Below are 25,478 nucleotides of genomic sequence, written 5' to 3'. Positions count from 1 at the left end.
GGGTATACAAAATAATCAATTAGTGTTTCAGTGCACAATATAAACCCTGAAACACCCACACAGTGTTCACAATGTGCTAAATATATAATTAGAATAATATCTATTTAATACATCCTAATCGCTGGCCTGTAAAAAAAGACATTGTACTAAAGTGGTTTGGCCAAACCATTTCTCTTGTCCCAACCGCCACAACAGGGAATCACCACCCTGATTAAGGTAGGAACCGTATATAAGTTCCCACTGGTTCCGGTGGCGCTTCTTAGCCGTTGCACCGACAATCAAACACGAGCACCCAAACAGCTGGCAATCCACTCCACGAGTCTCTCGGTCTACTCAATAAATGTAGGAAACCACGATTGTTGTCCTAGCCTCCTTTCCGTATGTATCTTCCATGTATGTGTGTGTGTGAGAGGAAGAAAGAGAATGGGAGAAATAGTTGCGTCTGTATATCCGTGTGCGTGTGTGTGCGCGCGATTGTATGCAAGTGCAATGTGTGTTAGCGGTTGTGGATCCAGGTAGATGTGCGGTCGCATTGGGACCGTCACAAAGACAGTACGACTATTTATGCACAATTGCACCCACAAATATCCGGTGCCTGCTCACAAGGTAAGGTACCTACTAGGGATGGGCATTCGATTAAATTGTCTTAATGGATCGTCGGGAGAATTAACGATCGATTTTCGATTAATCATTAATATTTTTATATTAAAATACACTATTTATAGGCTTTATTAAAATGCAGTGAAAATAGAAAAAACACAGCGTGTTTCCTCATTGAGATCTTTATTACAAGATGAACAACTCTTGTGGCAGTTAAACTTACAAGATGGACAACTCTTGTGGCAGTTAAACGGGATCCGTTCAATGGTTACACTTGAAAATATGCGCTGCTGTACTCTTAAGCAGCGGAGCCGACAGCTAGATAGAAGCCGGTGCCTATAAACACAACTGACCCTCGTATTTTTTTTCTCTCTAACTAATTAATCTCACATTTTGAAATTCATTTATCTAGATTCATCGTGATTTAAAAGTTTGTTTTCTTCTAAAGACTAAATCTTATAAATTAACGAGTAATCACTTCAGACAGCGTGTATTTTAGACACTGTTGTTTAATTGTATTTTTTTCGTGCTCTCTCGCCGTCATACAAGGAATGTATGCGAGACACAATGGTGCCCCTCGATGGCAAATCGTAAGAATTGTCCCCTGACGCAATTCGAATCACCTCAGTCAGCCCACCGTCTTCAACTATGTTGATGGGCCGACAGTCACCGGCAACCCAAACTGCTACAGCGTTGGTAACCTTTTCACGGACTGGTCTAGTTATTTTCCTAGAAGTCGTGGAGTGTGGGTTGGCGACCATCTAACCTGGGACTGCTTTCTGTCGGGTGCTTTGCATTAAGGTGATAACTTAAAGACAAGCCGCTTCTGTGATAGCTACATTCAGCTTGACAAATGCTACATACAACTTTAGTTTTGTCGATTGTTCTGTCATTTTGCCTCTTAAACAGAAACTTTCCGCCCAACAATTCCTCAGCTCTCTCCATCTTCAACTACCGTCTCGGTCTCTTCTATCTAACTGACTGCAGACACGCGGCAGTTTCGTGCCATGGGTCAACGCACACCGGAAGTAAACAAAGTTGCGTTAACTGCATTAAAATATTTTATTGCTTTAATCTCGGCCACAATAATCTCATAGAATAACGCGTTAACTTTGACAGCCCTAAAATAAATAAATTACACGCACACTACGCAACAGAACATACATTAGTTTTAATCGATGAAAAAAAAAATTCATCAAGGAAATTGTTAATGATCAATTAATCGATCGTCGATTAATTATGCCCATCCCTAGTACCTACCTATTTTGGTCCACATTCCTCTGAATCTCCACTTCCAGAGGGGCTGAGTGAAGTGAACAAACACTGCTGGGGCGATACCTGCAACTCTGTAAGCCTAATTGGACCCTGGAGCGTCCAACCAAGCCTGGTTTTAAGGGCGGCCGGACCACCTGGGGCTCCTAGATTAGCTCGTTCGACAGGGGTTATCAGGTGAGGGTGGTCTTCCCCCATAAGAAGCATAGGGCTTACTCTGTCAAAAGACTGAAGGGGAATGTCCTGGAGGTACCTGAACCTTGACTTGAGGGTAGCCACAGGATATGTGTGATCAGCAAGGCGGAGGCGTTTGGCAGAAGCATCAGTAATCAAAGGCAAAAAAGGCTTTGCTAGGTCGATGGATGAGACTTTGAAGGGGACGGACATGCCAACCAGCTGCTAACACCAACAACGTTTTTACAGTACGGAATTCGTTTTGTATGTTCATCCAACAAAGACAACAAATTGAGCAGTATTTTTAGTTTTTGATCGTATTATACTTGCATTATCCATTCACCAAATTTGTTTTGAAGTTTAAATTTACTGTCGCTTTCTTACAAAGTTGCATATTAATAGAACAACCGAAGTTCTGAGAGAAACAACACGTTGCATAGGTCTGAGATAACTTTGAGTACCATTACACTTTATCTGGTGAACGTCTGCAGTGATTTGACAAAGCAAAGGCTCAACAGAATGCTGGGATGTGCTAGCTTGGGAACGAGAGGTCACTACTTTGTGTCCTGGCCACGTTACCACCTGGACGTGGATTATTTTCTGCTACGCGAACACCGTGTTATCCATTACCCCTTAAATGTTGGAAATTGGAAATGTATTACTTTTGGGGAGATCTGTTGTTTTTTGTTATATAAATTGTGCAATAATATTGTCTCAGGAAATATGACCTAATTTGAAGTCTTGCTCAACATTTTGTATCTTCAGATTTGAGAATTATATGTAGGGTGTTGCCATTGCTCTGTCATAGACATAAATCATACGGTCTCGGTCAATTTGAGGGGGTGTAATGAGGTGGGCAATGGTATACCCCACACATTAAATGCTCAGGGGCTTACAACATCGTTAAAAACATTTTCAAAGACATCTCAGAAGGATAACCATGCTGGTTGCATCTAAGTGCCATATTGTATGATAATGTCATGATTTAAAAACAGGGCTAAGGTATGTATTTGGAACACAAAGGCTTGAATATGGTATCTCCAAAAGAAAAAAGTATTGCCTCCAATTAGAGTGTAGTTTTTATGTCTTTGTATTTAACATTTTGGTATCACTAATGTTGCACCATTGCACCAATGTTTTTTTCCTAAGAAAGTTTCAGAGACAAATTCAACTTGCAATAACTTTATTTCACGTACAGGGGTTAGGACATATTTGAGGTTCAAATCTTAACATTCTATATACACCGGGTATTGCACTGGCATGCCATATGGGCCTCTGCAGTCTCCCTTAGGTCCACACTCTTACCAGAGATGTTGCTCAGATCCACAGAGCTTGAACCTAAACAGGAGAAAAAGACAAGTAGTGTCAGATAAGCTGGCTCTTCACAACACAAATGTATAGATCAACTAGGAAATCAGTTTTTAAGTATCCATCAAGTAGCATCTGAGACATACCAGTGGGCAGACAGTGGAATCCAATGGTGACTGGCATGGTCTTCACTGGCAGGCAACCAGGCAGACAGCGCAGCACTGGCTCAACAGAGTAGCATTTAGACTCCTGTCCATCCACAATCATCTGCTTCTCCAGTTTCACAGATTCATGCTTCAGACGGCACTCTGAAACAAATACAAAGATGTGTCAGCACATTACATGTGACAGACCTTTGCCTAAAAATCAGTAAGTGATTGCTGAAAGGTAACTCTCTTACGAGTGCTGTCACGGCAGCTCTCGGCAGGAAGCACCCAGGAGTGGGCGAAGCTGGCAGGGCTCTTGGTCTGGTATCCACTGGGGGTGGAGTACCCCTGTCTGATCTCTCCGTCGGCTTTACCACAGAGACCACAAGTCTGTCCCTTCATCCAGTCCACAACATTAACCTGAAGGACACAGTTGTACTGAGGTTTAGTCCTTTTGTATTTCTTAAAGTGTTACTGCACATGTAAGCTGTATTTACCCTCCATGTGTCCTTGCTGAAGTAAACCTCCTGAAGACCAAGGCTAGGAGCATGAAGTGCCAGACCCTGAGCTTTCTGTCTGATCTGGATGGAGCCTAAAACCAGAACCATTTTATTATAAACAGAAATTATAAGCAAATCAGTATTTTTGGATTAATAGAAGATGAACATGAATATGTTTAGTTTACCTGAGGGATGTTGGTAGGGAAGGCTGGAAATAGGAACCTCCATTCCGTTAACCTTTACCAGTACATCACTTCCAGTGGGGAACAGGTCAACATCCCTGAAAAAGGTCACAGCAAAATCTTCAGCTTTCCGAACTCCATCATTATGATATAATGGGGTACTCACTATTAAAGAATACTCACATATCAGCAATCTTCACGTTGATGTGGTTCTGTTCACTGAGCTCATCTTTCTTCAGCAAGACCATGAATTTAAGCTCTGATGTGCAGTCCTGAGCCAACACTTGGGAGCAGGAGAGTGGCATCTCATTCTTTAACCTTCTGTTGTTGAATGTGGTCAGTGTGTCTCGGACCATGCTACACTGAGCTGAAAGAAATGATGTACCATAGATTCACATGAATGAATTGCTGATGAAATAAATGAAATGTCATGAGACGGCACTAACAGTTAGGCGGAACATTAATCTTGTCTCAGATGTTTACGCCTACCTGAGGTAGCCTCTGCATACAGGAAATACAACTGGTCAAGAATGTTGTCCTCGGGAATGGCGCGGATAACAGCGTCAGCACCAATAGGCAGGGCAATGGGCAGAGGCAGGGCCAGTTTGGAAAGAGTCATCTACACACACACAAAGCATACAGTGTGACGAACATCAACACGACTGATGCGTTTAGAAATCATCACAATGAAACTATTTGGAGATATTTACCAGTGGCAGTTTCACAATGACATCGACTGTCCTCTCGGTGGGGATGGCAACAGTCAGTTCCAATTCTTTTTCAATGTTCTTGGCTTTACTGACAGTGATTCCGGCCATCAAAGCAACACCAGGGATGTACTTAGCCAGCCTTGGGGGACACAGATAATGTACAATGTCAAGTGTATGGAATTGATATTTGCTTTGAAATATAACTCTTTGTTTAATGACAGAGTACCTGGTTGCATAGGTAGTGACAATAGCAGGGATCTTCACCCATTCCACCTCCAGACGGGCTGCAGGGCTTGCACCAAGGAGACCAGCCTCAGCCTTCAAGATGGTGGCAAATTCCTGGCACTCTGCTCCAAAGGCAACCTTAGCCTGATTTCACAGACGATGCAAATGCTTAAATGTTTACACCAAAGTCTCAAAATGACTTTAAAGCCTTAAATGAATATAACATGAAATGTGACAGAATCGCACCATGACTTTGTGTTTGCTCAGGAGGACACCATCAGCACACAACTTCCAGTTGTCAGTTTCAGCCAGAGCAGAGATGATGGTCTGCACCCTGCTGTTGGCCTTATCAAGATAGGCAGCAGCCTGGTATCCCAGCAACTTCTGGTCGGCTCTCACAGCACGGAACATGACCACCACAGCAGGAGCGACGGCATTACCAAGGAACTTAGTCTTCAAGTACGGATAAAAAGTGACACACATTTCATTTTCGTATTCATTTTCACCCAGACCCACTCCATTGCTTTGAGCTTTGCAGCATTTGATGGACCTCACCTGTTTGTAAATGGCCTCAAAGCTGGATGCACTGCTTCCACTGCTTCTGAGTTCTTGAGCGGAGATTCCCTGAGAGACCAGGTACTGAGAGTAAAGCACAGTTATCAAAGACAGACCTCATTTGTACTACTGATGCAATTCCAGTGGATATATTCATTTCTTACATTCAATGGATGAAAATACTAATAGATACATCATTTAAAAGAATAAGGGGAATTACCTGATCCTTGTGGAATTTCTTGAAAGGATACTCCTTAAGTGAAACCTATGAGTTAGTTAGATCAAAAAATGTCAAAAGCATGTTTTACTTTGTGTGAAACCAAATGTAGAACAAAGCAACTGAAAACAACCTCCAGGCACATTAAAGTCAAATGCTCACAGTTATAATAATGTGTCATTTCAAATACAATTTTGAGATATCTTTTCATGGAAAAAAAAGATATATGATGTGATGTGGCCCAAACTCACCTTTGACATGCTGGAGCTATGGGAGCTGGAAGAGCTGGAGGAGCTGAACAAGGAGCTGAGGAGGCTGCTTGAGCTGGAGCTGGAGCTGGAGCTGGAGCTCTTCAGAGCAGGCTCAAGGATCTTCTTCAGTTTAGTAATGATGGTTCTTCCCTCAGGGCTCAGCTCGTCAATAATGTTGATCTCCTTCAGGAGCTTCTCTGCAGCCTTGGCTCCAACTTGTACTTCAACCTCCAGTCTCTCAATGGCTGGGCCATCAGCTACACAAAAAGAAAAAAAAACATATTTAAACTGACTGAGCTATCCGCTGCAGAAATTCATTTAAAAAACACACACAAAAAAACCTACCTGGTTTCACAGCAAGAAGAGCTGCATGCTCTCCGATCAGGTTAAGCAGAGGAATGTCCTTGATGAGAGCAGCATTGCTAGAGGTGAGTTCAAAGCATCCTTTGATTCCCAGAAGGGGAGCTGGGACACAAATGATCTTGTGGATTGGTGTTCCTGCTCTCAACTGAGGTTGTACTTCAGATGATGCCTCGTAGGAAATCTCAGAAGACTGTGGTAGAAAGAATCAGGTTCACACTGCAGAACAGAGTCAGAAAATGCCTCAAAGCATGAAAAGAAGTTTCCATTAGACCTACCAAACTACGATCAATAGACATCCGTTGTGCAGCAATAACTGGTACCATTGGTGTGATTCTTTCAGCTGCAAGATCCTCAATGTTGCGGGCGAAAGCCAGGGTCTCAACACTAGTTACAAATTAATATGGATAAATTACAAAGAAATATGACACATCATACCTATTTTTTATATTTAAATCGCATGGACACTAGTATCTTTACCGGATTTTAGCAATGTGCTCTGGTGTCACGACAGGGAGAACCTCAATCTTGAAGTTCAGTTTGGGAATATCTGCTCTTGCTTCCAGTTTAGCGGGCAGCACAGCGAGGGCCTTGGCTCTAGCCATGACAGCAGCCTGAATGAAGGCAGTGTTGATTCCCATCACAGCGTATGTTTCCACAGCGATGCTAGAAAAGGAAATAAAAACATTTAAGGACCTGCACTTGAGGAATTACTACACTATGTGGAACGTGTGTGGATGTTAAAATACTGCGCAGCAAGGACTATGTGTGGCTGTGTTGTGGATTTGTAAGAAGAGGTGAACCTTGGAGTGGCCTCAGCCAAGAGCTTAATGTCTAGTTTCAGAAGCTCAGCAGCAGTGACAGCACTGAGTTCAGGTAGAGGTGGGGTGATGATTGCCTGAACTGTAACATGCGGAGGAAAGATGTCAGGTAATTATAGAATTACAAATGTTATAAAAGGACAAAAAAAAAGAGCAAGGGAAATATATTGTTTATGGATACCTATATTATATCACAATGGGCAGAAATAAAATGATCATCAGTCAAGTCCGACCTTTAATGGTGGCAGCAGCAACAGCAGCAGAGTAGAGACTGAGCTCCATTGGCACACCAACAGCAGTGGGGAAGATGCGACGAATCTCAGCAGCCAGAAGAGGCTTAGCGGCCTGAACTGAAATGCCACTCTGCAGTGCTTTCAGGGCATCCTTCAGCAGGAGCTTGGCATCGGCACTAGTGGAAAGCTGGAGATGGGAAAGATAATAACATGTCCATACTGAAAATAACCTTTCACACACTGCCCCACTAAAACAATGCACTAAAATACAGCTCATAATTCTAGTGTGTGAAGTGGAAACAATGAAAACTAAATTCCTTACCTGAACTGCTTGATCAACAATAGCTTTGTCAATGTTTGCAAAGGCAATCTCTTGTCCAAAGAATTTGATATAGATGGATGCCAGTGGCTGGCTCTTTGGCAAGGCCTTCCATTCTGCAATCTGCATCATAGTGAAGATGCTTTGTTACACACTGAATCATGACATCATTTATATTCATTTTAGAAAATTAATTTAACCTTTACTTACTGCCTTCATGACGCGCTTCATCTTGGTGAGCCTGTCGTCCTCCAGATCTTTCAAAACACGAGTTTTCAGAAGGGCCTCCTGAATTCCCTCAGTTCTAACTCCAACCTGAGAGAGAGACAGTGTGATCAGAGGAGCATGGTGATCTCAGAGATGGAAGTTGTTTCAGTCGTACACTTTATTCGAGCTTATTGTTATTTAACCCACCTCAAGAACATCAGCAGCAGCTCCAGCAAGATAGGCACGAGCTTTGACCACAACGGCTGTGGGCAGAATGGTGGCACCATCGTTGATGATGAAAGCACTACCAGCAGCACCAACCATCATGGGACCTTTAAAAATAGAGAATGTAATGTTAAAGTTGGAGACATTTTAAAATTCATTCAGGATTTATTAAGAAAATTGAAAAGAAAATGCTTACTTCTGAAGATATCAAGGTGGATTGCTTTGCTAAAACGATAGCTCAGTCTGTCCAGCTTGGGGCTCAAGATCTTGATGGCAATATTGCTGGCAGCAGCACTAAAATGGGCATGAATTGTCGTGTTAGACTACCAAACATGGTTCATGAGAAAAATGAAATATGGAAAGCCATAACAGGGTGCACTTACACAGTGGCGTAGTCTGGGGCAGTGCTCCTGGTGAGGGATCTGATGTAGGAATACACAAAGCTGACAATCTGCATGCTGGTCTCCTTCTTCAGAACGCTAGCAATAGTAGATACCAGTGCAACTGTGGGTTTGGTCTCAAACAGAACCACAGCAGCCACCATACGCAATTCAGGGTGAAGAGCCTTGTCCATGAACAGCTGCAGGGCCACTGGCTGAATCTACAAGACCGAATACATATAAACAATAAGAAATGAAACCTTGATTTTCTCCAATGGCCCATGTCGACAGAAATGTGGCTAGGCTCACCAATTTAGGTTCCCTCTTAGCAATGCTTCTGAGAGCCAAGATGGCGTCGACTTGAACCCTGATGGGGAGAGCAGCAGCTGTAGAGCCAAATCCAGGGAGGATCTTCATGATTGGTTTAAGACTGGCAGGGTGGCCAGCGTTACCCATAACTTTGACCAGTAGGGTGATGTCAGCAATATCAGCCTTAGCAATAGCCTCAGCTGCAAGCTTATGGATGGGCTGGAGAAAGAAGTTGAGTATTTTCAGTCACTTCAGAAAAAAATGATATGTAAATACAGGGAAAATTCTGAGGATAAAGGGAAAATAGTTACCTTCAGGAGTTCAGCTGGGCAAGTAGGAACGGCAGCACAGTGCTTGGCAATCATGGTACCATAACCCAGCATAGCAATCTCACGCAGAACAGGGTTTGCCAGAACCTTGTGGTGGTGTGCCAGTGTCTGTTTGATTGAAAAAGAGGAGTTATAAATATATTTCCTACTAAAGAATGTTATTAAAACCTACAATGCTTTTGTTTACTTACAGAGATGAGTCTGATGATTTCCACATCAGCAGGAACCATATGCACAGCAGCCAAAAAAACTTGAATTGTTTCAGGAATGGTGATGTCTTCAGCCAGGAACTTCTCCTTGATGAACCTCAAAGCGACTGGTGTTCCAACAACAGGAATGGCATCCAGAATCCAACGTCTGAAATAATCATGTTAGTCAGTACAGGAAGATGTACATACATATATTTGCTTTAAATACTGAAAAAGAGGCAATTCATACCTGTATTCTGGTCTGGCCTTAAACTGACTCCAGATGGCTTCAATGTTCTCCAAGCTGGCCACACGCAACACCTGGATCAGCTGGATGAACTTCAGAGGAGCATCCTCATGGACCTTAGCCACATTGTTTGCAACCAGATGGTGCAGAATCTCCAAAATCTGAAAAAAATGTACAGAGATTGTGAGACATCTGAAAATTTGTTTAGAAAATGGTGTCATACAGGAAATTGTATGCAATGTAAAAATGTCACCTGAGCCTGAGCATCACTAATCCTCAGGAGCTGAATTGGAGTCTGAAGAATTTCAGTGGCAAACTCGTAGAGCAGGGATCCGCGGGCCACATAATCTGCCTTGATGGGCACAATGGGGGTTTTCTCAAGCTCCAGGAAGGTCAGACTTTGTCTGTAATCGTGGTGTAAAAGAACACATGTAATCTGGCCTTAAATCAACAAATTAGCTCTATTTGGTGAATTGAGAAAATGCTAACTATGATAAAAACCCATACTTGGCTTCCATCTGTGCAACTCCACCCATCTCAGCAACAGGTGTGACCTGATGAAGTTCCCGGACTGTAGCTTCAGTGATCAGAGCACCAGTGGCGCTTGGTTTCATGATGTAGCTGTAGGTTGCTGCTCCAGTCAGGATGTTTGCTTTCTGTATGTGTAAGATTGGACAGTTATTAGGCAATGCAAGGTAAGCATGGAGGCTTCATACACAGAGGCAACTCAATGTACTTTACATGATAAAAAGCAAAGGGAATACCCAAAGGAAAAATAAAGACAAAGTGCTTAAGATTGAAAAGCAATAAAAGATAGAAAAATGTATAAAATAGAATAAAATCGTGTGATTAAAAGTCAGTAATACAATTCAAAGATACTTGAAAGAATATAATTGAAAGAAAGCACGAAGTGCATCAAGGGGAACTGTGTTCATTTGAACCTAAGACATCAGTTCCCCATTGGTAGTGACTAAAGGAAAGTAAGGTATTTTCTGCAAGTCAGTTTTACATAAGAAAATGTACATGGCCAAGCATCACCAGATCTAAACCAAGTGACCAAGTTTTGCTTACCAGTGTTTCCAAGTAAGCCAGGCCCAAATCCTTGATGATCCTCTCCTGGCAGTTGTTGAGATCCTTGGACTTGGTGACAACAATGCGCTCTGCCTTGACATCCTCACTGATGATGTAGTGGGTCTTGCACACTCCCTGAACTCCAGCCTTTAGATCAAAGATGGACATATTAGTAATATGGCAGGAAATCACGTGAAAATAGTAGAATATGATTCTTCATGTTGTTTTGTCTCACCTCTTGCAGTTCATAAACATTCTGGGTCTTCTTGAGGTTGAGCTGAAGAATGTTGAGGATACCTCTGTGGACATTCAGCACTGTAGTGGAGACTTCAGCTGGAGCAAACACCTTACCGACCACACCATTAGCGTACTCAAACTTGATGGGAATCAGAAGCTGAGCACCCAATGCTGAGGTGAGCTTGGTGGCTGGGACAAAGGGGTCCTTTGGCCAGACACCACTGTACTCGAAGATCTCAGGATCCAAGAGCTAATGAAGTGAAATTGAGCATTAATTACTAATCATTGATTCAACTCATTTTAAAATACACTTTTGAAGTAGAGGAAATAGAATATTCTATTACTTTCAGCAAGTAGGTGTTCTCAGCCAAAGCACTGATGAGAACCTTGCTGCTGACTTTCAGTCCTGCTCTGGCCAGACCTTCCACAGGGAGACCGCCCAGGAGCAGTGCCTCATATTTGTACACATAGGTCTTAGCGGCAGCAAACTCAGGAGCTGTCGAAAGGGGTATGTTTTTTACTATATATCTATTACTATATTAGTTTACTTGGTAAAATGGAGAAGGCAGTTGATATTTCAAAATGCTTAATTTGTCACTTACCAAGGTTCACATGTTGACTCGCTGAGGAAAAAGTTAGGAAATAGTTGAATATATATTAAATGAAATAGTACATTTAAAAATGGCATTAGAATACAATGGGTACTTTTTAATAAAATAACTAAGGACAAAAGCCACCTACCCACAAGGGCCAGAGTCAGTGCAAGCACAACCAGTTTCATGGCAGCTGGATGGAAAGAGCCACACCAACACACTGCTTTTAAAGCCCACATTTTATTGACATCACCCAATATATCATTTACTTTGAGGCTTCTTTTACCAAATCGTTGTGATGCACACGTGGTTGGTTCAAGGTTAGATGCTCATGACCTGAACAGGTTAGGCTGGCCTGCCCTCCTCTCCTCTCATATCAGTGTCTGGGACATTAGGGCTTTTGGTACACTCTACCAGAACCACAACAATTCTGTTAAAGTTAAAGTTCATATAAATGTACTCTGGAAGCTAAGACATCTCATTACATACCTGCATGGCATAACATTTGGTTAAGGAACAGGGATAAGATGGTTTGATATTTTGTATTTTGAGGAATTGGAAGGGTTACGGTCCTTAGTGTCTCTTTCTCAGAAGGCCAAAAACAACATGTATTGGTACAATTTCATACCTTCAGGTATGTTTTAGAAGTTCTGTTATATGTAATTTTATAGAGAGGTTGTATTATATGTATTATATATACAAACTATCTATGCAAACGCTGTTAACCACGATTGATGGTGAAGGATTGGGTTTGGTTAAAGTGATGTTCAGTGAATTATTACAAAGACTGAACTTGATGTCTGTAGGTGGACTATCTCAGTAAAGTGTTACCCAGAAGACTTCTAACACATTCATCTACACTTTCTTGTTACCAATCTTACATTCCTGTAATTTTCATCAAATAAGTTCATACAGTTTATTACCTGAATTAATTCAGAGTTAGGCGACACTTCAGGTCAGGACTTGGTTTATTGGACATTGGGTAATAGGTTTACTCATGCTGACATTTGTCATGGTAATTCTTCAGCTAATGAAACACACTGACATTGTGTTGGGCACATTCCAGGTTGATCAACAGATGTGCTCATGGGTCATTTCAGGACAACTTTTCAGGTCATGTCAGGGATTTCCATGAACAATTACAGATAGCCTATCTGGTTTATAACTGGTAATAATACTTCTCTCAAGCCTAAAATTGTCTCATTCTGCAGGTACCATGTTTTATTTTCATAGTGTGTTACAACTAAAATAATTTCAAAAGCATTTTCAATATTCCTAAAAACTTGTTAAATTCCACACTTTTCTTCTACATATTTATGTCTTAGATTCTCTTACAGTAATTCTCTGAAAACCTACTTGTATGACGAAACCCAGTCAACAAATTCCTTATTTCCATATCTCTCTTTTAAAAGGCAATTTCCAGCACTGATGGTATGTATTTAGCTCAGAATAGGTATGCACAATATTTATATTTTTTAATTCATATTTTGATTGTTGCTCATTAAGGTTTTTTTTTCAAATCTTAATGTATCTCTCCAGAGAGGGAATGCTCATAATCAGTGTAAGAATCTTTGAGTTTAATTGCAAGATGACACATCAAAATCATGATAAAATAAAACCTTTTTTCCCTGGTTTTTATGGTTTGTCAAAAGTGGATATACATCCGAGAAGAAAAAAAGAAACAACCATTTATTTAAAAATAAAACCGTAACCATAGAAGGTTATGCTTTTTACAAATGGATACCTTCCTAGGTTTATTTGTATTTCTGGACTCTGGATGATGGCCATGTATTTCTTATTATTCTGCTTTTTCAGCAGACATGTGGCTATGTTTTTTTCCAACATCCACCATTTTGGGTCTTGTTTTCAATATGCCTTTAAAGCTCAGCGAGTATAAAAATAACACCCACAGAAACCACTATGGCCCAGAGGTAACACCCACCCCCCACTCTCACCACCTGGGGTCGGTCAGTGAGGAAGCTGAGCACCTAGTTGCACATTTGGGTGTTGATCCCCAGCAACCTTATCTTGACGACCAGGCGGAGGGGGACTATGGTATTGAATGCTGAACTGTAATCAATGAACAGCATCCTCACATACACAGATTGCACTGAAAGGATTGTCAGAAAAAGTATTCCTTGCTCTATAATCACACACTGCTTCATGACACACACACACACACAGGCTTTCAGCACAAATATGAATTAGGTTTAGATACCAGTGCATATACACAGAGGGTGGTTCAAATGGGGCTTTTATTGAATTCAGTAATTACACCTTTAAACAAATATTGAACATAATATCATATTACAACAAATCGTGATCACTCTATGCACACTGGTCGTTGCACTGGCATACCATATGGGCCTCTGAAGTCTCCCTTAGGTCCACACTCTTCCCAGAGATGTTGCTCAGATCCACAGAGCTGGAATCTAAAAAGGAGAAAAAGACCATTTCAGATAAACCTGTAACTTCACAGGATAGTTTTAAACAGCAGAAATCATGTTGTTATAGATACCAGAATGTTTGCTGTAAGATCCCCCCCCCAAAAAATATTGTTTTTTACAACATTTGTCCAATATATATATATATATATATATATATACATATACATATATATATTCTTCTGACACTCTTGCTTTTTCATAATCACATGACACTCTTGGATATCTGGAGTAGATGTAAAGAGCATTGTATAGTTCAGCAAATAGAACAACTGCAACAAGATGTTGTGTTATACCTCCTTCAGTCTCTACTTCATTATTCTGCCATATTTTGAAAGCCTAATGCCAACCAAATACAGAACCAAATACTCACAGGTGGGCAGACAGTGGAATCCGATGGTGACTGGCATGGTCTTCACTGGCAGGCAACCAGGCAGACAGCGCAGCACTGGCTCAACAGAGTAGCATTTAGACTCCTGTCCATCCACAATCATCTGCTTCTCCAGTTTCACAGATTCATGCTTCAGACGGCACTCTGAAACAAATACAAAGATGTGTCAGCACATTACATGTGACAGACCTTTGCCTAAAAATCAGTATGTGATTGCTAAAAGGTATCTTTCTTACGAGTGCTGTCACGGCAGCTCTCGGCAGGAAGCACCCAGGAGTGGGCGAAGCTGGCAGGGCTCTTGGTCTGGTAACCATTGGGTGTGGAATACTCCTGTTTGATCTCTCCGTCGGCTTTACCACAGAGACCACAAGTCTGTCCCTTCATCCAGTCCCCAACGTTAACCTGAAGGACACAGTTTTTCTTAGTTTGACGTTCTTATTAAACTAAGGGCATCAATGACCCTGCCTTTATTGTGTACAGTATGTTATTATATGTTATGTCTATGTTATGTTGATCTTGACTACACCAATTATGCAACAATGTATATTGTGCTGTATAATTCTTTGAAAATCCCAATAAAACAATAAAAAAAGTAAGGGCATCAATCACAGCACACCCATGGAATATTGTACTTGCCTTCCATGTGTCCTTGTCAAAATAAACCTCCTGAAGGCCCAGTCTCGGGGCATAAAGGGACAGACCCTCACCTTTCTTTTTGATCAGGATGGATTCTAAAGTAATAAAGGGCAACAAAAACAACGAACCTCATACCTTAATGCAAATAACCTGAAACATTGAGCTGTTATGATGATCAGTATTTCCACGGCAACAAGAGAGAGAAGACAGACCTGTTGGATGTTGGTAGGGAAGGCCAGAGAGAGGAACCTCCAGTCCGTTCACCTTCACAAGCACGTCCTTGCCCATGGGGTGCAGATCCACATCTCTGTAGAGAGGCGACGATATTAAATATGATGAACGAAGCATAGTAAATTAGTTATGGTGTAGCACAACACTACTGATATATCACTCACATGTCAGACAACTTCACACTGAGGTGCTTCTGCTCAGTGATCCGATCCTTCTTCATGAGAACGATGAATTTAAGCTCTGATGTGCAGTCCTGAGCCAGGACCTGGTAGCAGGAGAGTGGCACTTCGTTCCTGAACCTCCTGTTGTTGAATGTGGTCAGCATGTCGTGGGTACTGGTACATTGAGCTGTAAAAAAACAAAACAAAGGATAAACATGACAATACTGACAGTATCACAGAATAATCCGTTTCAAGATCTTGAACAGCAGTCGTCATAATTGGAAATAAGGATTCTGATTTCTTTCACATACCAGAGGTGGCTTCAGCGAAAAGAGTTTTAAAATGTTCAGTCATATCCTCCTCTGGAAAGAGGCGGTCAACATCCTCTTTTCTGATTGGCAGGGGGATGGGTAGAGGCAAAGCCAGTTTGGACATTGTCATCTACAGAAGAATATTCCACAAAACATAGCAGTACAGAATATTAAGTAGTAACCTTAAATACCCAATCCAATGAAAACAAGTCCATATAATGTTTTTTTTTTTAAATATGGTACACGACATATCATGAGAGAAATAAGCAGTCAACGCCATGGCTGAGTACTTCCACCTTGGAACCAATGATTGTCTCAAAAACACAAAACCAGACAGCCTGGGTGTCATTTGTCACATACCTAAGGGACCAATCCCCTCAACTTGCGGGGTTGGACTTTACATATCATTAGCATAAGGCAATGTCGAAACGAGAGCTAGAGTTGAGGGAGAGAGATGGGTTTTCAGGGGATTCATTTAAAGCATAACAATTTACCTCGGGGGTCTTCAGAATGATATTCAGGGACCTATCGGTGGGGACGGCAACAGTCAGTTCAATATCTTTTGCAGTGTTCTTGGCCTCGGTCACTGTGATTCCAGCAATCAGAGCAACACCTGGGATATACTTTGTCAGTCTAGGTGGACACAGAATAACAGCCAATTAATATTCATAGGGGCACATCAAACTTGAGTAGATGCCCCCCCCCCCCTTATGTGCCGTGGTTCTGCTTTAGGTTTCTTCCTGATTAACAGGGAGTTTTTCCTTGCCCCTGTCGCCATTGTGCTTGCTCTAAGGGGGTTCAGGCCCTGGGCTCTGTAAAGTGCCTTAAGATAATTGTATTGTTTTGGTGCTATATAAATAAAATTGAATTGCATTGAACTATATCTCTGTCTTGGACGACAGGTTACCTCTTGCCATAGACTGTGACAATGGCAGGGATCTTCACCCATTCAAATCCCAGACGGACAGCAGGACTTGCATCTATTAGTCCAGTCTCAGCCTTCAAGATGGTGGCATATTCGGTGCCCTGTGCTCCCCAGGCAACCTTAGCCTGATAACAGAAATTTCATAATACATAGATATTACATCACAAAAGTTAAGTGTCAATGTTATGCTGATTAAGAGAAGGCATAGAAGAAGGAGGTTGGATTCGCACCATGACTTTGTGTTTGCTCAGGAGGACACCATCAGCAACCAACTTCCAGTTGTCAGTTTCAGCCAGAGCAGAGATGATGGTCTGCACCCTGCTGTTGGCCTTATCAAAGTAGACAGCAGCCTGGTATCCCAGCAATTTATGGTCGGCTCTCACAGCACGGAACATGACCACCACAGCAGGAGCGATGGCGTCCTCAAGGAATTCATTCTAGCAATGGTAGAAAAGATTTTTTAGTAAAGACGTACATAGCAAAACATCTACAAGTGCTGGGTTCTTTTTTTCTGAACTGAGTTTTAACTATTTAAAAATGTATCAACCACAAAACAAATTATGTAACTGATTTATAAACCATAACTTTACATGAAATGTTGTAATAATCAAATGAATTGTGGTTATCACACTGATTTGATCTAATCAGTTTTGACATAAGGAGATAATAGTATAAATTCACTTTTTACCTGCTTGTAAATGGCCTCAAAGCTGGATGCACTACTTCTGCTCAAATCTGCGCTGGTTCTGTGCTGTAAGATAGAGACAGAATTGACAGAAGTTAAGACACTGTACAAAATAGCAAGGGAATGCAAAAATAATTGTATAAGAACTCATAATATGATCATTACCAGGTGGACGTGGTTCTTGGTGAACTTGTACATTGTTTCCTGCAAGGGATACATTTGAAAGATTTATTTTAATTTCCTAGTTTGAATTTAGCTAATACACGTGATGCTATATATATTATTTCAGTAATCCCTGGAATCATGCTCTGTAAGCTCAGATGAGAAAAGTTTGCTCAGCAAAACTTCTAGAGGGCCAATCAGTGAGCTAAGGACACTGGTTCATCCAATCCTTTTTGGTGGAATTTTGTCGCAGCAGACCAATGTCTGGAAATGGCGTGCCAATCCTATGCATCACCTCACCTGGGATGAACGCCTGGCGGAACTGGAGCTGCTGGAGGAGGAGGAGGAGGAGCTCGGTCGGCTGGAGGAGCTGGAGGAGCTGCTGGAGATGTTCCTCATGCCAGTTTCCAGAATCTTCCGGAGCTTCAGCAAGATGTTCCTGCCCTCTGGAGCGTCCTGGAGTGTAGGCAGGTCTTTCACAAGCTTCTCTGCGGCCTTGGGTCCGAGGTCAATGTCAATCTCCACTCTCTCAATGGCTGGACCATCAGCTAGAGAAAACAGGAAAGCAGTATGAAGACAATTGCAAGAGATATGGGAATGTCTAACAATAACATGATTATTTCTTACCAGGTCTTACAGCAACAAAGACTGCATGCTGTCCAATCAAGTTAAGCAGAGGTGTGTTCTTGATGAGAGCAGCATTGCTAGAGGTGAGCTCAAAGCATCCCTTGATTCCCAAGAGGGGAGCTGGGACACAAATTATCTTGTGAATTGGTGTTCCTGCATTCAGCTGAGGGGCAACCTCAGACGACAGATCAGAATAAATGACCTCAGAGGATCGGGCCTGGAACAAACGAGCAGAGACACGGGGGTGTAAAACTATGGAGATGGCAACACGGGTGAGGTCTGTTACACAGTAGCAGTGTGAGAGGAATCACATGTACTAAGTGTCTTACCATATCACTAGCAAGTGAGGCTGACATCTTAGATGTAAACCTTTGCTTGGACAGCTGATCAGCTGCAACAATCACAGGGACCATGGGTGTGATTCTCTCACTTGCAAGATCTGCAATGTTTCTGGTGATTGCAAGGGTCTCAAAGCTGCCAGAATATTTCCAAACATAATATTGTGTTATTTCAACATTGTATTGTTACAACCATGATCTATCTCTCTGGTGATTTTCATACAGTCAAATAGCTTTGAGTATCATTACCGCACTGCTGCAATGTGCTCAGGTGTCTCAACAGGGAGAGCCTCAACCTTGAATTTCAGTTTGGGAATATTTGCTCTTGCCGCAAATTTAGCGGGCAGCACAGTGACAGCCTTGGCTCTAGCCATGACAGCAGCCTGAATCAAGGCAGTGTTGACTCCCATCACAGCAAAGGTGTGCATGGCGATGCTAGGAAATGAGAAGAAACACTACTTATTTCACCAATAGTCATTGGGCACCCACGTAATAGTGTGAATGTATCTTATCTTCTTCTTACCTTGGAGTGACCTCAACCTCCAACTTAATGTCTGCATTCAGCAGCTCGGCAGCACTGAGAGGCTCAGAAAGAGGTGGGCTGATGGAGGCTTGAACTAAAAGGGTTTATATAAAAATTGATCAGGCGGTGATATTTGTATCCACTGCAAATAATAGCTACCTTGGAAAAACCTCCTAGTATGGAAGTGAAATCATAATACAGTCCTACCTTTAACGGTGGCAGCACCAACAGCAGCAGAGTAGAGACTGAGCTCCATTGGCACACCAACAGCAGTGGGGAAGATGCGACGAATCTCAGCAGCCAGAAGAGGCTTAGCGGCCTGAACTGAAATGCCACTCTGCAGTGCTTTCAGGGCATCCTTCAGCAGGAGCTTGGCATCGGCACTAGTGGCAAGCTGGAAATCAGCAGTGACAGTTTTTAAGTCCTGCTTTTGAGTCCCGATCTCTCACATAGCATAGAAAATTAAATCGAATCTAACTGGTTGAAACATACATAGAAAACCTTCATGATAAGTTCTGTATTGTGTTTTCTATTAAGATCTGAAAATACAGAGCAAAATCAACAAGTGGACTAGATTTTGTATACATTTCTGATTTTTTTTCAGGAATCTCTTCTGTTAGGGCTTACAAGTTAATAACACTTACAGTCATTAATTTACAAATTGGACATACCTGAACTGCCTGTTCAACAAGGGCTTTATCAATGTTAGCAAATGCGATTTCTTGTCCCATGAACTTGACGTACACAGAGGCCAGAGGCTGGCTCTGAGGAAGGGCCCTCCATTCTTTCATCTTTGAACAGACAGGTGAATATATACAAAAGCATTACAAATATATGAAAGAAAAGAGCAAGAATGGTTTTCAATTTAATTACAGATGTAGGGAACACTGCGACCTACAGCCCTCAGGACTTGCTTCATCTTGGTCAACCTGTCAGTGTTCTCAGCCAGAGCTGGGGACTTCATGATCGCCTCCTGGATTCCCTCAGTCCTCACAGCAACCTGAGGGAAAATCAATCAGACGACTGATGTTGATGAAGTTCAAAAAGATTATTTTATGGCAAGCTAAAGAACTTTCAATTTCTCCTAACCTCAAGAACATCGGCAGCGGCTCCAGCAAGATAGGCACGAGCTTTGGCCACAACGGCTGTGGGCAGAATGGTGGCACCATTGTTGATGATGAAAGCACTACCAGCAGCACCAGCCATCATGGGACCTTTAAAAATAGAGAATTTCATGTTAAAGTTGGAGACATTTTAAAATTCATTCAGGATTTATTATCTGGGGAGTGGGACAAATTAAAACAGAGATATTTTACTGTGGATAAAGCTGTGTGGCAAAGTTTCGTTTTTTTATGATAATGAAAATAGTTTGTACTTCTGTAGAAATCAAGGTGGATGGCTTTGCTGAAACGGTAGCTCAGTCTGTCCAGCTTGGGGTTCAGGATCTTCATGGCAATATTACTGGTGACAGCATGAGGAACCAATACATCATTTATGCTTATATGCATATTTAATGACCACATGGTGAAATCCACACAAGCAATAACTACAAAACTTGAGAGCATTTTTGACAATATATATATATAAATATATATATATCTATTTTGTGATCACTTCAAGACATATGGGGATGGGGTATGAGAAGGGCCTCTGGTCCATTATGGTAATAAACGTAGCAAAGAAAAATCAGCTAACACTTACACAGGGGCAAGGTCTGGGGCGTTGCCCTTGGACAGGGCCTTCATGTGGGAGTAGGCGAAGCTGACCAACTGCAGGCTGGTCTCCTTCTTCAGCGCATTGGCGAGAGTAGACACCAGTGCGACATTAGGTTTAGTCTCAAACAGCACAATGCAGGCCACCATCCTAAGCTCGGGGTGCAGAGTCTTGTCCATGAACAGCTGAAGGGCCACTGGCTGAACCTGTTTCAGAAATCAGCCAAGTTGCATCACATATACAGAGACCAATGAATCAACTCAGAGAAAGCAATGATGTAAACAGCATGGACAGGCAGGCACACTTACAAACTTAAACTCCCTCTTAGCAATGTTCCTCAGGGCCAAGATAGCATCAGCCTGAACTCTGATGGGGAGAGAAGCAGCTGCAGAGCCAAATCCAGGGAGGATCTTCATGATTGGTTTAAGACTGGCAGGATGACCAGCGTTACCCATAACTTTGACCAGTAGGGTGATTTCATCAATATCAGCATTGGCAACAGCCTCAGCTGCACGTTCATGAATGGGCTGGAGAAAGAAGTTAGTTTCACTCACTTCAGAAAAAAATGATATGTAAATTCAGTGAAAATTTTGAGGATAAAGGGAAAACATTTACCTTCAGGAGTTCAGCTGGGCAAGTAGGAACTGCAGCACAGTACTTGGCAATCATGGTGCCATAACCCAGCATAGCAATCTCACGTAGAACAGGGTGTACCTGAACCTTGCGGTGATGAGCCATGGTCTGATTGATTAGGAGAAAAGAGTCGATAAGTGTTAAAATAAGTGTTGTCCTTACGGAGAACTTTTTAGTTTAAATCTACACTTCTTCTGCCAACTTACAGAGATGAGTCTGATGATCTCCACATCGGCAGGAACCATATGCACAGCAGCCAAAAGAACTTGAACTGTTTCGGCAACGGTGATGTCCTTAGCCAGGAACTTCTCCTTGATGAACCTCACAGCAGCTGGTGTTCCAACAACAGGAATGGCATCCAGGATAAAACGCCTGCAACAATAATATGACAAATATTGGATGTAACACTGTATTGTACAGACTTGTTACTTTATTAAAGGCTAATTACAGAAAAGTAATAATGTCATACCTGTATTCTGGTCTGGCCTTAAACTGACTCCAGATGGCTTCAATGTTCTCCAAGCTGGCCACACGCAACACCTGGATCAGCTGGAGGAACTTCAGAGGAGCATCCTCATGGACCTTAGCCACATTGTTTGCAACCAGGTGGTCCAGAATCTCCACAGCCTGCGATGATGAGTTAGTTAACATGTTTAATACTCAGGAATTAGTTAACATGTTTAATACTCAGGAAATGTATTAGTTAAAGTAACACTATGTAACAATTCTACCTTAAAATAACAGCTTCAAAATAATTGTGCCACTACAATTACTTTTAATATGGAGAATGGCCTCTCCGCCATTGCCATCGGGGGTCTGTAGGGAAATTACTGCGGTCTGTAGGATTTCTGGAGCCGCCCGGTCCTTTGTGTCTGAGCATGCGCGACTAGGATCGGGTAGCGATTTCGATTCAGAGCTAGCCATCTTTCTGCTGGATTAGTAAGTAGTTTATTTCAGGGGTGGCTTGTCCATAAGGGCGATTGGGGCGACGCACTGCCTACGGGAAAAGTGAAGAAAAAAAAAAAAAAAGAAAAAAAAATCCTGATGTATAAATGCAATTTCCTTGTAAGTCGCTTTGGATAAAAGCGTCTGCTAAATGACTAAATGTAAATATTATATATTTTTTCTGTCGGATTCTACCACTAGACCGTCTGATCTGCCTTTAAATGTCATTGTCCAATCAGGTAACAGCCAGGCAGTAAAGGCAAAAGTCGTGCTTCAAATGGCCCTGCACCTTCTGGGCGATTTGGGCCGAAATGAAAATCGCCCCAGACCTCTCCCATTGACTCCCATGTTAAATCCATTTATTTTTTTACAAAACAGGGCTATTAATGCATTCTCTATGGCTTCCGGGAGGGCTCGCCCCTCCATGTCGTGTCATAAGTAATGGACGTAAAAGCCTATAAGAATGTCATACAGCTTCGACAGAGGCATATTTTGTCAAGATGGCTCCTGTTCAGTGCAACAACTCGATTCGCTCTTTGACAGAAACGCCTTTTTAGTCGGCGTACTAATGAAGATAAATCAATAAACAACAAAACAATTAGGACTTCCTGGACCAAATGTATCCATTCAACAGGTTTCTACAAAGGGAGGGAAATCCTACATCCAAGAATTGGAACGAAAGAAAATTGCGGTCGTGAAGAGGCTAACGCGGTATGTATTTCTATATACCACTGTCACTTTTCATTGGTTTCACAGTGTGTTTCACAGTTCGCTTCTTGCACTAACACTGAATAATTTTTCATGTGATGACTTATTTTGCTTTTGTAAGCCAATACTTTTAAGATCAGTCAATAAATAGTGTTGGTTTTGACTTATATGTTGCCCCCTTCTTTATGTTGTTACTGGACATATCATGTGTCCTGTTAAGCTATGTTACATCATACAACATTTGAGACATGTGGATAATGAAAAAGTGGGATCATTTAATGTGGAGCTACATCATGTTTGCTTATGAAGGCTCCTGGATGCAACTTTCTTCCATAGTTTTCCACCTGTAACTTGCTACTCTAGCTATGTAGCAAGAGGGGAAATATTACTGTTGTGTGTTGCCAATAGTGGACAAAAAGGTATTGCTGTATGAGTTAATCAGCTAACCTAATGTACCTACTGAATGGGTCGCCTTAATCATTATCAAAAAAATTGCCCCCCCTGAGAATTTTTTCAGGAGCCGCCACTGGTTTATTTGCTGTCCTGCTTTGTCTTGTCTTGTACTTGCTTGATGTTTCACTGTGATAGCAAAGTTGTTGACTCGCTAGTTTGTCATGAACGAGGAAAGCAAATTTCAACAGGTTTCGCCGCTAGGAGGAGCTCCAAGCCAAAAACTCCTTAGTGCTGCTTTAACATGTTTAATACTAAGGAAATGTATTGTGGAGCCACACTGAAGAAAACTTAATTGAGAGGAAGAGACATTCAAAAAAAGACTGTTCAGAAATGTTCAGAGAGAAAATGTTGTTAACCTCTAGCTAGCATTACCTGAGCTGCCGGGTCACTGATTCTGATAAGCTGAATGGGAGTCTGAAGAATTTCAGTGGCAAACTCATACTGCAGAGCTCCACGGGCCTCATAATCAGCATTGGCCTGCATAATTGGAGTCCTCTTAACCTCGATGAGGGTGAGGCTTTGTCTGTAATCACAGTAAAAAGACTGAATTTAGCTTGCAAGAATGCATTTGTAGTTATATTTAATCTGTTTAAAATTCTGGTAAAGCTCATACTTGGCTTCCATCTGTGCAACTCCACCCATTTCAGCAACAGGTGTGACCTCATGAAGTTCCCAGACTGTAGCTTCAGTGATCAGAGCACCAGAGGCGCTTGGTTTCATGATGTAGCTGTAGGTTGCGGCTCCAGTCAGGCTGTTTGACTTCTGTATTTGTGAGATTGGACAGTTATTAGGCAATGCAAGGTAAGCATGGAGGCTTCATACACAGAGGCAACTCAATGTACTTTACATGATAAAAAGGGAATACCCAAAGGAAAAATAAAGACCAAGTTGCTTAAGATTGAAAAGCAATAAAAGATAGAAAAATATAACTAAATAAAAATATAAAATAGAATAAAAACATTTGATTAAAAGACAGTAATATAATTAAAAGAAAGCACAGTGTACATAAAGTGAAAGTGTGTTTATTTCTTCAGAATAGAAGGTGATTAGTGACTATTCAGTAAGTAGAGGAAAAGGCTTGATGGCAGTGAACCTTTAAGTATTTGCTGCAAGTCAGTTAGAAAATGTACATGGCCAAGCATCACCAGATCTAAACTAAGTGACCTTGTTTTGCTTACCAGTGTTTCCAAGTAAGCCAGGCCCATATCCTTGATGATCCTCTCCTGGCAGTTGTTGAGATCCTTGGACTTGGTGACAACAACGTGCTCTGACTTGACATCCTCACTGATGACGTAGAAGGTCTTGCACACTCCCTGAGCTCCAGCCTTGAGGTTGTTGAGGTTATATTTGACATATGTGTTACATGGCATTATACTGAAAACAATAACAATAAAAACAAAACGATTCTTTGGGTTTATGGTCCCACCTCTTGCAGCTCATAAACATTCTGGTTCTGCTTGAGGTTGAGCTGAAGAATGTTGAGGATACCTCTGTGGATGTTCAGCACTGTAGTGGAGACTTCAGCTGGGGCAAACAACTTGCCGACCACACCATTAGTGTACTCAAACTTGATGGGAATCAGAAACTGAGCGGCCAGAGCTGAGGTGAGCTTGGTGGCTGGAACGAAGGGGTCCCTTGGCCAGACACCGCTGTACTCGAAGATCTCAGGATCAGCAAGCTAGGAATTCACAATTAAACTTTCAGTTACAATAATAAATTAATTGAAAGCAAATTCTGCCACTGTTACCTACACAACAAATTAATCTTCAGTTAATCTATCGGGAGAATGGAGCAGTTCACATTCACATTCCCTAACTCATACACAATATACAATCTGTATTTTAATATATATTTTGAAATAGTGTACGTTTTGTCTGCCAGCCAGCATGATTTTCCAAAAATGTTTTGATATGATTTTGAGCTTAACCTTCAC

At 41.7% G+C, this 25,478-nt stretch overlaps 2 protein-coding genes across 3 annotated transcripts; both read right to left on the bottom strand.

The window, feature by feature from the left end:
- Positions 1 to 3,212: 3,212 nt before the first annotated feature.
- LOC116222051 (vitellogenin-like) lies at positions 3,213 to 24,849 on the bottom strand. Of its 2 annotated transcripts, XM_042708958.1 has the most exons (34): positions 11,808 to 11,862; positions 11,669 to 11,689; positions 11,411 to 11,562; positions 11,065 to 11,316; positions 10,830 to 10,976; positions 10,266 to 10,414; positions 10,012 to 10,162; positions 9,762 to 9,919; positions 9,515 to 9,680; positions 9,306 to 9,431; positions 8,995 to 9,213; positions 8,689 to 8,906; positions 8,502 to 8,599; positions 8,288 to 8,412; positions 8,084 to 8,188; positions 7,877 to 7,996; positions 7,555 to 7,741; positions 7,304 to 7,403; positions 6,981 to 7,166; positions 6,779 to 6,887; positions 6,486 to 6,693; positions 6,141 to 6,397; positions 5,893 to 5,937; positions 5,673 to 5,756; positions 5,364 to 5,570; positions 5,119 to 5,261; positions 4,893 to 5,031; positions 4,672 to 4,801; positions 4,366 to 4,549; positions 4,186 to 4,280; positions 3,998 to 4,092; positions 3,755 to 3,920; positions 3,501 to 3,662; positions 3,213 to 3,384 (listed from the first exon to the last, which is right to left on the bottom strand). In XM_042708958.1, exons 1-34 carry the CDS (start codon positions 11,845 to 11,847, stop codon positions 3,281 to 3,283), a joined length of 4,848 nt encoding a protein of 1,615 aa, XP_042564892.1. In that variant the 5' UTR covers positions 11,848 to 11,862; the 3' UTR covers positions 3,213 to 3,280. The 2 variants fall into 2 exon arrangements, with proteins under 2 accessions (XP_042564892.1, XP_042564890.1); XM_042708956.1 differs by lacking the exons at positions 10,830 to 10,976; positions 11,065 to 11,316; positions 11,411 to 11,562; positions 11,669 to 11,689; positions 11,808 to 11,862 and adding an exon at positions 24,724 to 24,849.
- On the bottom strand, positions 13,897 to 24,857 carry LOC105895134 (vitellogenin-like). The gene is made up of 30 exons (XM_031574711.2): positions 24,724 to 24,857; positions 24,159 to 24,307; positions 23,918 to 24,068; positions 21,909 to 22,066; positions 21,646 to 21,811; positions 21,422 to 21,547; positions 21,115 to 21,333; positions 20,795 to 21,012; positions 20,469 to 20,554; positions 20,183 to 20,307; positions 19,992 to 20,093; positions 19,765 to 19,884; positions 19,301 to 19,487; positions 19,094 to 19,187; positions 18,820 to 19,005; positions 18,562 to 18,706; positions 18,233 to 18,449; positions 17,906 to 18,153; positions 17,609 to 17,647; positions 17,447 to 17,509; positions 16,989 to 17,195; positions 16,741 to 16,883; positions 16,328 to 16,466; positions 15,834 to 15,963; positions 15,526 to 15,709; positions 15,343 to 15,437; positions 15,131 to 15,225; positions 14,731 to 14,896; positions 14,477 to 14,638; positions 13,897 to 14,091 (listed from the first exon to the last, which is right to left on the bottom strand). The coding sequence occupies exons 1-30, from the start codon at positions 24,748 to 24,750 to the stop codon at positions 13,988 to 13,990; spliced, it is 4,251 nt and encodes a 1,416-aa protein (XP_031430571.1). The 5' UTR covers positions 24,751 to 24,857; the 3' UTR covers positions 13,897 to 13,987.
- Positions 24,858 to 25,478: the final 621 nt, after the last annotated feature.

Source organism: Clupea harengus, chromosome 10 (assembly GCF_900700415.2).
Source record: "Clupea harengus chromosome 10, Ch_v2.0.2, whole genome shotgun sequence".
In the NCBI taxonomy this organism is placed as follows: Eukaryota; Metazoa; Chordata; class Actinopteri; order Clupeiformes; family Clupeidae; genus Clupea; species Clupea harengus.
This window is presented reverse-complemented; position numbering and strand designations above follow the sequence as displayed.

What these genes read in the sequence shown, in the direction of transcription:
- LOC116222051 (XM_042708958.1), bottom strand. Translation starts at nt 11,847, where the DNA reads ATGAAACTGGTTGTGCTTGCACTGACTCTGGCCCTTGTGG. An exon ending in CTAAGAGGGAACCTAAATTG is followed by an intron (nt 8,907 to 8,994) that starts GTGAGCCTAGCC and finishes TCGGTCTTGTAG; the next exon opens with ATTCAGCCAGTGGCCCTGCA. An exon ending in GCCCCAGACTACGCCACTGT is followed by an intron (nt 8,600 to 8,688) that starts GTAAGTGCACCC and finishes TGCCCATTTTAG; the next exon opens with TGCTGCTGCCAGCAATATTG.
- LOC105895134 (XM_031574711.2), bottom strand. Translation starts at nt 24,750, where the DNA reads ATGGGCCTGGCTTACTTGGAAACACTG. An exon ending in AAGGCCAGACCAGAATACAG is followed by an intron (nt 21,812 to 21,908) that starts GTATGACATTAT and finishes TTATTGTTGCAG; the next exon opens with GCGTTTTATCCTGGATGCCA. An exon ending in GAGCACATTGCAGCAGTGCG is followed by an intron (nt 18,707 to 18,819) that starts GTAATGATACTC and finishes ATATTCTGGCAG; the next exon opens with CTTTGAGACCCTTGCAATCA.